At 40.1% G+C, this 10,773-nt stretch overlaps 1 protein-coding gene across 3 annotated transcripts in view; it reads right to left on the reverse strand.

Annotated features, from left to right (window-relative positions):
- PPARGC1A (PPARG coactivator 1 alpha) overlaps positions 1-10,773 on the reverse strand; it is an 83,023-nt gene that overhangs the window by 23,231 nt on the left and 49,019 nt on the right. For 2 of the 3 annotated variants that reach the window (XM_025205580.1, XM_025205578.1), the window contains exons 6-7: positions 5,639-5,684; positions 5,457-5,575 (exon numbers count right to left, since the gene is read on the reverse strand). In XM_025205580.1, the coding sequence (XP_025061365.1) occupies positions 5,457-5,575; positions 5,639-5,684 (165 nt within the window). The remainder of the gene's footprint in view (positions 1-5,456; positions 5,576-5,638; positions 5,685-10,773) is intronic. The other variant, XM_025205579.1, reaches the window with a different exon arrangement.

Raw genomic sequence — 10,773 nt, forward strand, 5'->3', positions numbered from 1 at the left:
AATTATTTTGAGGTGAAACAAGTTCTTACAGAGTAGAAGTTAAGTGTCTGCTCTGATAACCAGGGGGCAGCTCAGGCTTAGACACAAGCAAATACTGGGGGTTAAGTATATGCAAGGATGCTCATGAATTTCCATTATTCAGTCTAATTTTATTCATACACCTTTCTTGTCTGCTTTTCAGAGAGACTAAATTTTATCTACGTGAAGAGCTTTTATTCAAATAAATGTGAGCATCTGTATGTGAACATGTCCCTTCACAGTGAAACTCCTCACTAAATGACCTCTAGTATGCAGGTGGGGGAGTGTGATCCCATTTTCCATTATTTTAGTTTTTTTATTTGTATTGTACTAGTGTACTAAGCCATTGTGTAATCCATCCCTATATATATACCTTATCCCTGTCAGACCAGGCTTCTCTTGGTCTGCTATCTGGTACCACATAAACTAATACAATCTGTTCCATGGACAAGTTGTCAGCAGCTAAACCAGCGCCCCCACCTGGGCTAGCCTGGGTAAGGAGGGTGTGTGGACACCCAGCAGATCTAAAGACAAGGTCTGTCAAAGGGCGGATGAGCTCCCTGCGAGCCAACGATCATCCATACCTGGACAGAAGATGGGTGCCACCAGGTTACTTTGCAAATGATGCAAAGCAACTCAACGAACCTTGGAGTAGAGGAGGGTTGTTACCACATTTAAGGTGTTCCACCAGTTGCAGCAACCTCGGGACTGACTTGACTTGATATACCTATACAGTGGTTTTGTGAGGCTACTAAAACGTGGAGAATATGAGTTTTTCATACAGTTAAGTGATCCCTCAGCACGAGCAGTAATGATAGGGAAGAATTGCTCCAGCACTACAGACAGCTCCTGGCTTTGAGATTTTGTATGAGCTGTATCCCCAGATACTAGAGGAAAGTACCTATACTCTAGTCAGCCACTAAGGCAAAAGGATTAGCATTCGCAGGAGGGAGTAACTGTCCTACATAAACTCCTCTACATACAGCACAAGATCACATATATCGTTCACCAGGAACTTGATCACTTGTTGCCATGCCTATGGTTGATTAATTTCATCAATCACATGAATATCATTTAAGATTGCATTTCATGATGCTCTGTTGCCTCCTTGTGCTCGAGTCCTTTTGCCTAGCATATGAGGAGGGGACTCTCAGGATGGATGTATTTCTAGTTATGAGGTTGTGGAGCTGAATATTGCTGCCTCTCCTGATGGAGTAGGATTTACCTTTGCTTTTTGGATTACTAGAAGGAGCACTGGGCATGTCTACACAAGACTCTTAATGCACAGAAAACTAATTCTACTAAGCATTAGCACAGCGGACAAAGCCTGTGCTAATGTGCTAATGCTCAGAAGCATCACAAAAAAAACCGTTCATTTTCACTAATGCCCAGTAGTGCTGATTACAGCATATTAAGTTAGTACCTGTCATTACAGGCTCTAAACTTATTGTGTCATATATTATGGCACATTAATGAACATGTAGACATGCCCACTGCTAACATTATTAACATCATGCTAGTCCTGCTAACCGGCTCTGAAGCATGTATATCCCATTGCTGCCCAGATCATACAACTTTCTCCATACTTCATAGTAAACTGTGAATTAATGACTTAGAGCCATCTGAAATCTTGAGGTAAGCAGATTGAACTCCACTAGAGTTCTAGCTGCTGATACCGACACAGCATTTGGGCTCCAGCAGATTTTTCAGGATTCCACAGTATTTTGCAATACATATGTTTTTTTAAATTTAATGTATAACATAATATACTTGGAATTGGCTTAGAAAGCTGGGGTTTTATGAGACAATGTACTTGATCCTTAATGGTGGGCCAGTTGAAATATGCTCAGTCCTAAGAACATCTTACACACCTGTTGTCCCCTTTTAAAAATCTTTTCTTTATTTCTTGCAGTTTGACAAATATAGAAATTACTTTTTCAGATTAGGAAGGAAAACATTTAAATTTATGGATAAAAAGCCCCTTCTAAAGCAAAAGAGCACAAGGGAGAGGAGAACATTTTTGTGTTCAACTTTATTTATACCCATCCACAACATGCATGTGATGAGGATTGATGGCTGAACTGGGAAACACTTGTATTTATTTATTTTTCTACTGCACGGCTAATTCCTCAGTGAGGAAACCGATGCCATTTTCAGCAGAGAGATCAAGGGAGTTGCTGTTTGTATTAAAATACTTTGTGCTTCAATAGTGTGGGCAGCCCTACAGTTCAGCAGTGAGATCAAGGCAACTGCCATTTAAATTACAATAAATAGTACTAGTGCAGTGCATTATATGAGCAAAAAGAGCAATGCGGTTACCTGGATGTAACTGGGAATTGCCAGGGTCTCTTTCCATACAACTGCTAGGCATTAATCACTATTGCTGTTGTTACTTTTATTACCAAAGTAGGCCCTGATCCTGCAAAGAATTGCTGAATTAGATTGTACAGTTTTTGAGACACAGGCTCTTTCTCTTATGTGTTTGTATAGCACAGCATGGCCTAGGCACAACCACCATACAGATAAATAAATAAATAAATGCATCATTTGAAAACAGCAGCACTGAAACTACCAGCTGGGTTTTTGGTTGTAGCCATGCTGATCTAAGGACACAGGCAGGCCAGGTTCTTTGAGTAGACATGATATCTTTTATTAGACCAACTAAGTAGTTGGAAAAAAGTTATTTGCAAGCTTTTGGGCACAATCATCCTTCTTCAGGCATAGGGAGCCTCTGCTGTTCTGAGATCTCCAAGGAATGAAAGAAGCTAAAAGTGTGACAGGATGTCAGCAGAAATGTAAATAGGTGGAATTAGGAAAACAAAAGGAAGAGAAAGGGGGGGGAGAAGCTAAAGGTAAGTAAGGGAGACTCTACTGTAGTAGTTTTCCAAGGCAGAAAAGAGGCAGTCTGTGAAAAAGTAAATAGCTGGAAATTAGGAAAACAAAGGGTAAATAGGAAAGGTTAGCAATGTTCAATGCTTTTTACCATTTTGAATATTGATCATGGTGTCCAGAAAGGAAATGCTGGTGTTATCCCCATGAATCGCACACCATTAGTTATGACATACCACCCTTCCCTGGAACCTACATGGAAAATCCTCAAACAATTGCAACCCATACTAGAAGAAAACCCAATTCTTAAAGAGATCTTTCCAGAACCACCCATCCTAGCCTTTAAACAAGCATCGAACCTCACCAGCCTCAACACCAGAAGCAAACTCCCTATGACCCAAACCACACCTAATGGATCCAGACCATGTCATGACAAGAAAGTAAAACCTGCCAACATATCCCCATCACTCCCACAATAACTATACCCCGTAACAGAACCATCACCATTCCTGGATCTTACATCCGCACCTCCAGAAATTTTATATATCTCAACCATTGCACCAAATACCCTCATGGAAAATATGTAGGAGAAACTGTACCAGAATGAACGCACACTGAAAACCTATCAAAGACAAGAATACCCAATTTCCTGTAGGGACACATTTCTCACAAGAGAACCACTCCCTCTCTGATCTCTCAGGTCTAATCCTCAAGGGGAACTTACAAAACACCTTTCGTAGATGACCGTTCAAACTTCTCTTCATACATCTACTGGATACAAAAAATCATGGACTCAATATAGACATTGGATTTATGACACACTACAATCTGCCTAACATCTGATTCACCAGGTACCTGCCAGACCTGACCTTTTACACTCTCCCCCCACACCCTGTTCCTCCCCTCCCCTCCTTTTCTACCCGTTGTCTTCCTAATTTCCAGCTATTTACTTTTTCACAGACCTTTCCTACCTTGGAGAACTACTATACCAGAGTCTCTCTTACTTACATTTGGCTTTTTCCCCCCTCGTTCCCTCTCCCCTCTTCCCTTCTCTACCTTTTGTTTTCCTAATTTCCACTGATTTACATTCTCCCTGACATCCTGTCACACTTTTAGCTTCTTTCATTCCTTGGAGATCTCAGAACAGCAAAGACTCCCTGTGCCTGAAGAAGGGTGATTTAAACACCTGAAAGCTTGCAAAGATGTTTAAATCACCTTGCAAAGAACTTTTTTCCAACTATTTAGTTGGCCTAATAAAAGATATCACATCTACCCCAAGAACCTGAATTGAAACTGCCAGTCACTCATTACACGTGGAATGTTTACATTAAGGCGCTGCTCATTTAAGCTGCTGCTGAGCAATAAAATAAAATCCCCTCTCTCCCTCCTGGCTGAACCCCCACCTCCAACAGAGATTTGGAAGAAGTAACTCCCACATGATACCAAGCAGCACTCCTGGCAGGCTGCCATTTGTCTGTTGTATTCAAGAAGCCTACTCCTCATTCTCAGTCTCTCTCTCTCCGTCTCGTAACCAGTCCCAACTGTTAACATATGGAAGTGAAGTAGTCTCCAGGAAAAAAGACCTATAATATAATGTTCCTGTTGAAAGATTTCATCCTATGTTGGTGCTTCCCCATATGGGCATGCAGCACGTTTTTACTTGCCACTGCTGTATCTTGTTGTACAGTGGGTCTATACAGCTTATTTTTGTCTGCACACAGAATCAATGGAACAAACTCCAGCTTCCAAGTCTTATGGCACCATCATAAATATTACTGAAAAAAATATTTCTCTAGTACATCCCTTAGCCTTTAATGCTGTTGTGTAGGGATAGAATTGTCCCTCTCTATGGCTCTGGTGCAACTGCACCCAGCATCTTATGTTTGGTTCTGGGAATGTCACTACCAGAAAAATAGTGGCAAAATGGAGGGAAAAAGTGTAAAAATGACCTAAAATCTGGAATAATGGACTTTTATAGGCAGAGAAAATGAATAAAATGGATCTAGTGTGGTGATACAAAACATAATAAAACTTTATATATGAAAGGTCTAAACCAGGAGTAGGAAGAAGAATGGCCAGGGGTAGAATCAAGGGTGCAAAGATTGTTAATAGCATGAAATGAAGGGAAAAAATCAGTTAAAACTTACTTTAAGGCTGTGGAGTAGCTTCCCAATGGAAGAAGTAGAAGTCCTGCTGCTTGGAACATTCAAACCTCAAGTTTCCAAAACACTAACACACAATCAAGAGTAGTTCCTACACTGGCATGCAAAAAAGACTGGATGACTTAACTTTTCCATATGGAACATCTATTATTCTGTGCAGTGGGATTTGTATTTGAAAGATGATGCCCAGCAGTACACAAAGCTAAATGGGGATGGAAATGTATGCATGATAAATGCTTTCATTCACATTTTTTCAGATATTATGCTCTGCTGCACAGGTTTGGAATCATATATTTTTAAACATGTTCATCCCAGGTAACTGGGTAAAACGTCAATGTTAAACTATATTACAATGAATCTCTCAGAGGCCATGTTAACATCTCACTATACATTTCATATTAAAAAGTCACATGTACAGAAAAATTGCTAATGTTCCACAACTCTCACCTGCAGTTCCAGAGAGTTCCACACTTAAGGTTTGTTCAATAGTCTTGTTCTCAAATGGGGAACCCTTGGGATCACTGGAAGACAGGGCACATTTATAAAAACAAGCTGAAATGGAGTTGCTGAAGCCAAAATGTATTGAAACCCCGTCCCTTGCATAAACTTTTACGCTTCTTAATACTTACTTTGGTGACTCAGGTGTCAAAGGAAGTGATAAACTTGTTGGTTTGGCTGAAGAGAGAAAAAAGAAACCAATTATGGAATACCTGAAGACTCAGAAAATTTTATTAACATTTTTTGTTTCTATCAGTGCTGGAATTCTACCTGAGCTCAGTAAGGATAAACTCCAGTAGTTTGGGAAAGTACTTCAATATATCTTGTGGATAAATAACAGTAATATTCATCCTGAGCCCTTATTACTGGCATACAACACTTCTTTACATTAATTACTATACCTCTGAAACATGATATAAAGCCTCAACACTAGGATACTTTAAAAAATGAAACACTTTATGTTAAAAATCAGTGAGGAAATAAACAGAATATTCTGTGGAAGTGTTATTTCTCTTACATTTAATTTAGACTACAGTTCACGTTTTATTTGGAAATGAGAGCAGCAGAATAAGTACAAAGCAACAGAACGTTATGAATATTCAGTTGATTTTACTTCTACAATATACAATTTTATATACAGCACTGAGAATAGGTCGTTTTTGTGAGGCCAAAACTCTACCAGCTATAATCTAATTTTTTTGCAAATTACTCTGCAAACTCTGACAAGCTGCAGACATAATCACAGATGGTTAAAATTGGGGTTTAGCTCCCAGTGCTAAAGTCCTGATGTAAATGAACAAAAAGATGCATACAATGTTATTTGTCAATACACCTCTTCTGTAGTTTTCATTTGTTCAAATTATCCTTTTCCACAGCAAACCAATATCTAAAATATTTTTCAGTCTCCCTTAAATTGTGAATAAAAATGTTTAAAAACTAAACACACTGTCATTTGAAAAGTTTAATTTTCAGAGGTGGTGTTGCTATTTAACCGTAGAACATGTGCATCAAGAACGACTATAGGGTATTTGGTCTACAAATTAATTATTTAAAGCAAACCTTTCCTTTCCAACACTCCTGCACTGTAGATCTTTTATCCAGAATGTCACTATAGTACATTTTGTATTCATTCCAGGCAGGGCACTCCCATTGACATAAAAAAATTGTATATGCAAATTGATTATATTTTTTAAGCTCTAGAGAATTTCCAAACAATTATTTATTTATTTATTTTAAATTAAACTAATCCTCAGGAGTCTGGCATTGTTTTTTTCTTGTTATGAAAGAAGATACTTTCATGCACCTTCTTCAGAAGTCACAGTCAAAGAAAGGTCGTATGTCTGATCCAGGCTAGCTGTCGCTATGTACAAACTAAAAGGCGTCTATAAGATGAATAGACTTTACTACACATATATGTTCATTAGACAAAAAATTGTGCCTACTAATACTTGCCCAGTTACAAATATCTAACTGTACCTGTAAAGTGGCCATGGGATGCCAAGATTATTTTCAGCTTTAATGGCAATGAGTAGAAACTACATGTCAGAGAAGGGCTGCCACTGAATTTAACATAGTAAAAACTACATGGAGCTTATACTCAACATATTTTCTTCTTTGGAAAAAAGCCCTTGAGTTCCATTTGGCTTTTTGAAATCTGAGGTGGAAAAGTACAGTGCCACGTATATCTGTGACAGAGATGGGAACAGAACTCAAAATAATTCTTGGGCCCCCTCCAGACGATATAGTTCTTGCAGGTTAAAAGTGAGCACCCCACAATTTTTTTTGTAACATGCCAGTCATTCAGGCAAGTTATTCCACAATAAAAATGGCAAACCAGTAACAAAGATGTCCCACATCTATGGAACATCTTTGGGCCTAGTTTCTATCATGGTTTGATCTGAATATTTGGTGCATTAAAACCCCACTGTGCAGCCCAATAGCTCATCTGCACCTAGGGATGCACCAAGCTGCTACTGGCACATATGCTGCCAGCAGCACATCACTCATCCTCCGCTGTACATGGCACCAGGTAGCCAACGCACATGCAGCCAGCTGCACATGGGCTGTAGCTCTAGGACCTCCCTGACCCACAGGATGCGTGCATGCCATTTTACAGTGCACAACGTGAGCAGCTGTGATTGGGGATCTTCCTGACCCACAGCCACCTGTCCTGTGTCCCTTCAAATTGTTCCTGATCCCCAGTCCACCCACACATGGGTGATTCCAAGCAGCAGCCTGTGGAGGATTGGAATCTGACAAGTTTTATCATAAATCCAAAAAATTGTGTATTCTGCTGTGCATGTATGGCATGGCAGGACCTGAGAGTTTTGAGATCTGTAATAAAGTTTGTCAGTTCCCAATTGTAGAACAAAATTAATGACTGGCTGGGGCCTCGGTTCCATTCTTTGACATTAATCAGATAGTTTCATAGTTGGTAGGGTCAGAAGGGACCTGAGCAGATCATCAAGTCTGACCCCCTGCCCTGGGCAGGAAAGAATGCTGGGGTCAAATGACCTCGCTAGGTGATTATCTAACCTCCTTTTGAAGACCCCCAGGGTAGAAGCGAGCACCACTTCCCTTGGAAGTTGGTTCCAGATCCTAGCTGCCCCGACTGTGAAGTAGTGCCTCCTGATGTCTAGCCTGAAACTACACTCAATCAACTTGAGGCCATAATTCTTAGTTACTCCAGGTAGTGCTCCGGGGAACAGGGCCTCTCCCATTCCCCGCTGGTCCCCCCTGGTAACTTTACAGACGGCCACCAGATCCCCTCTCAGCCTTATCTTGTGGAGGCTGAACAGGTTCAGGTCCTGTAGCCTCTCCTCGTAGGGTCTGCCCTGCTGCCCCCGATCATGCGAGTGGCCCTCCTCTGGACCCTCTCGATGCTGTCCACATTCCTCCTGAAGTGCGGCGCCCAGAACTGGACGCAGTACTCCAACTGCAGCCTGACCAAGTTAGGACCTGGTTTAAATCACAATTTTGCATTTTCCTCCAGGCAGGAGAATTGGGGTGATGGGGGTTGGGCGCTGGGGGAGAGAACACATGTGGGAGGGTGCCACAATCTGGACGTGAAAATGGTGCTCATCGCCATGATCAGGCTACAATAATAGCGAGCTGGGCCTATGATTTAAATCAGGCCCTACAGATAGTGCTGATCCTCACACTGCCTTGTAATCATTTAGCAATTTATGTACCTTTATGACAATCAGTAATGTTTTGTACTGAATTTTACTATTGCAATTGTATTTTTAGTATCTATTAAGCTTCACATGCATTTATTATTCTTCGTAAGTTGAAAATATTCAAGATAAAAAAGATCAAGCTTCCTCATGTCCAAATCTCATTGCAAATCTACAGATGACCTGAGCTCACTGTATCTGTGGACATTCCTATAAGTTCACAATATGTTTGGGACACAAACCCTAATGGAAAATCCCATTTGACTTATCCTCTATGGCTTTTCCAAGGAAGCACAAATGGAACTTGAAAGGAAGTTGCAGGCTCAAGTCTACAGTAGAAGCAAAACATTTTTGACAAGCCTTGATTAAAAATTTGAGAAAAATACCCCATCTGGGTGCATTTGTTTTTCAAGCTGAAAGCTCCATGCTGCTCTTGTCCTTACATTAAATATGGTCCTTTATTTTAAAGATAAAGGAAAAGATTTTTGGCAATAGGTGCCTTAAATTAGATCCTTAGGTGCACACATAGGGCTCCTAAATAAAGATTAAGAGACTAATTTTGTTCCCTCTGGAAAATACAGGTTTAAGAGCCTAATTCTGCTCACCGACAGCAGTGGAAACACATTTGTATAATACAGCAAAATTCAGCTAAAAATTAGATTGCAGGTGGCTGGAGATTAAATTGCAGAAATTCAAGAAAAAGAATCTGGAAAAGGGAATTAAAAGTTTACAACTTCATAGCAATAAAGGTAAAGTGACAGGCATCACAAAAAGTCCAGTAAACCCCCATAAGCTACAGGAGCCATCAAAGACCTACCTCTCTGGTCAGCTTTTAGGGTCAGTACAGATTATCACACCTCCTGCACTGAATTCCTTCTGCACAGCTGCAGAAGCAAGAGCCATATTATCCCTGTACCATCCAGTGCAGTTTTGCACGGAAGCAGCTTGCTAAAACCAGCCAGAAGGAGTGGCAGTTGGCATTAAGGAAGCTCTAGGGGCAGTTAGATTTCTTTCCTACAATAAAAATAGTTATGTGAATTTGAAATCTTAATGTGGAAAACCACACTTAGGAGATCAGAATCTGGGAGCTGGGAGAAGGGAATTTAGGGAGGGAGGGAGGAATGTATTTTTTAAATATACCTCAAAATGGTCCCAAAATGAGGTTGGGGGAGTCAATTTAAAACTGTCATTTAAAAATATTTCTGTTCCTGCTGCAACACATCAGGGCAGCAAACTTTGGGTCAAATTCTGATTTCACTTACAGCTGAGTAAATTCCATTTATTTCAATGATAATCTTCTGGATGTATATGAATGTAACTGAAAGCAGAATCTGGCTACCTTGGAAGCAGTGGCAGAACATAAGGAAGCATATTTTAAAGTAACAGTAACTTTAAATAAGCTCCCTTTGGGCCCATAAGTTTATAGAGCTTTTCTGTATCTGAGGGAGGAGGAGGAATAGGAAGAAAAGCAAGGAAAATGCCTGCCAGGAGAGGGCCTTTAAGTTCTTACATCTATGCCACAGAAGCCACTTACAATACAGCCCAACTCTTTATACACTGGAGGATACTAAAAGTCAACACAGATGTTTAGTTTTGACCATAAAGAAATTTACAGAGAGAGCAGGGAGAAGTGGGGTAGGGGTCAGGATGGCTTCCAAACCTTCAACTATTTACAAAATAAAAAAACAAACTGATGTTCTAGCTATAATAAGAATGTCACATTTACTGCCTACTCAGTAGCAGCAAGATCACTATTTATTGTCTCTTAAGGAATACATGGCAAGTTAACAATGCCTTCATTTTTACTTTGGTAAAAAAAAGCAGCTCGCTAATGAACTGGCTTGCCCAGCCTGTTCAGGGGTATCATTATTTCTTAGTGATACAGTGCTCTATATGTAAGCCTGATGGCTCAGTATCTGTTAATTTTTGAATGTTGGCTAAAATTTTAGGTTTCTTTTCTAGGATTTGTAGGAACTTTTTAAAATTGTCCATAGACTAAAAAAGCAATGTTTAACTAACCTAACTGTACTGTCTTTTACTTCTCTCTATATCAAGGAACTTCTGAATTTACAGCACAGAGACACTAAGGG

This window comes from Alligator sinensis, unplaced genomic scaffold, assembly GCF_000455745.1.
Source record: "Alligator sinensis unplaced genomic scaffold, ASM45574v1 scaffold745_1, whole genome shotgun sequence".
Lineage (NCBI taxonomy): Eukaryota > Metazoa > Chordata > Crocodylia > Alligatoridae > Alligator > Alligator sinensis.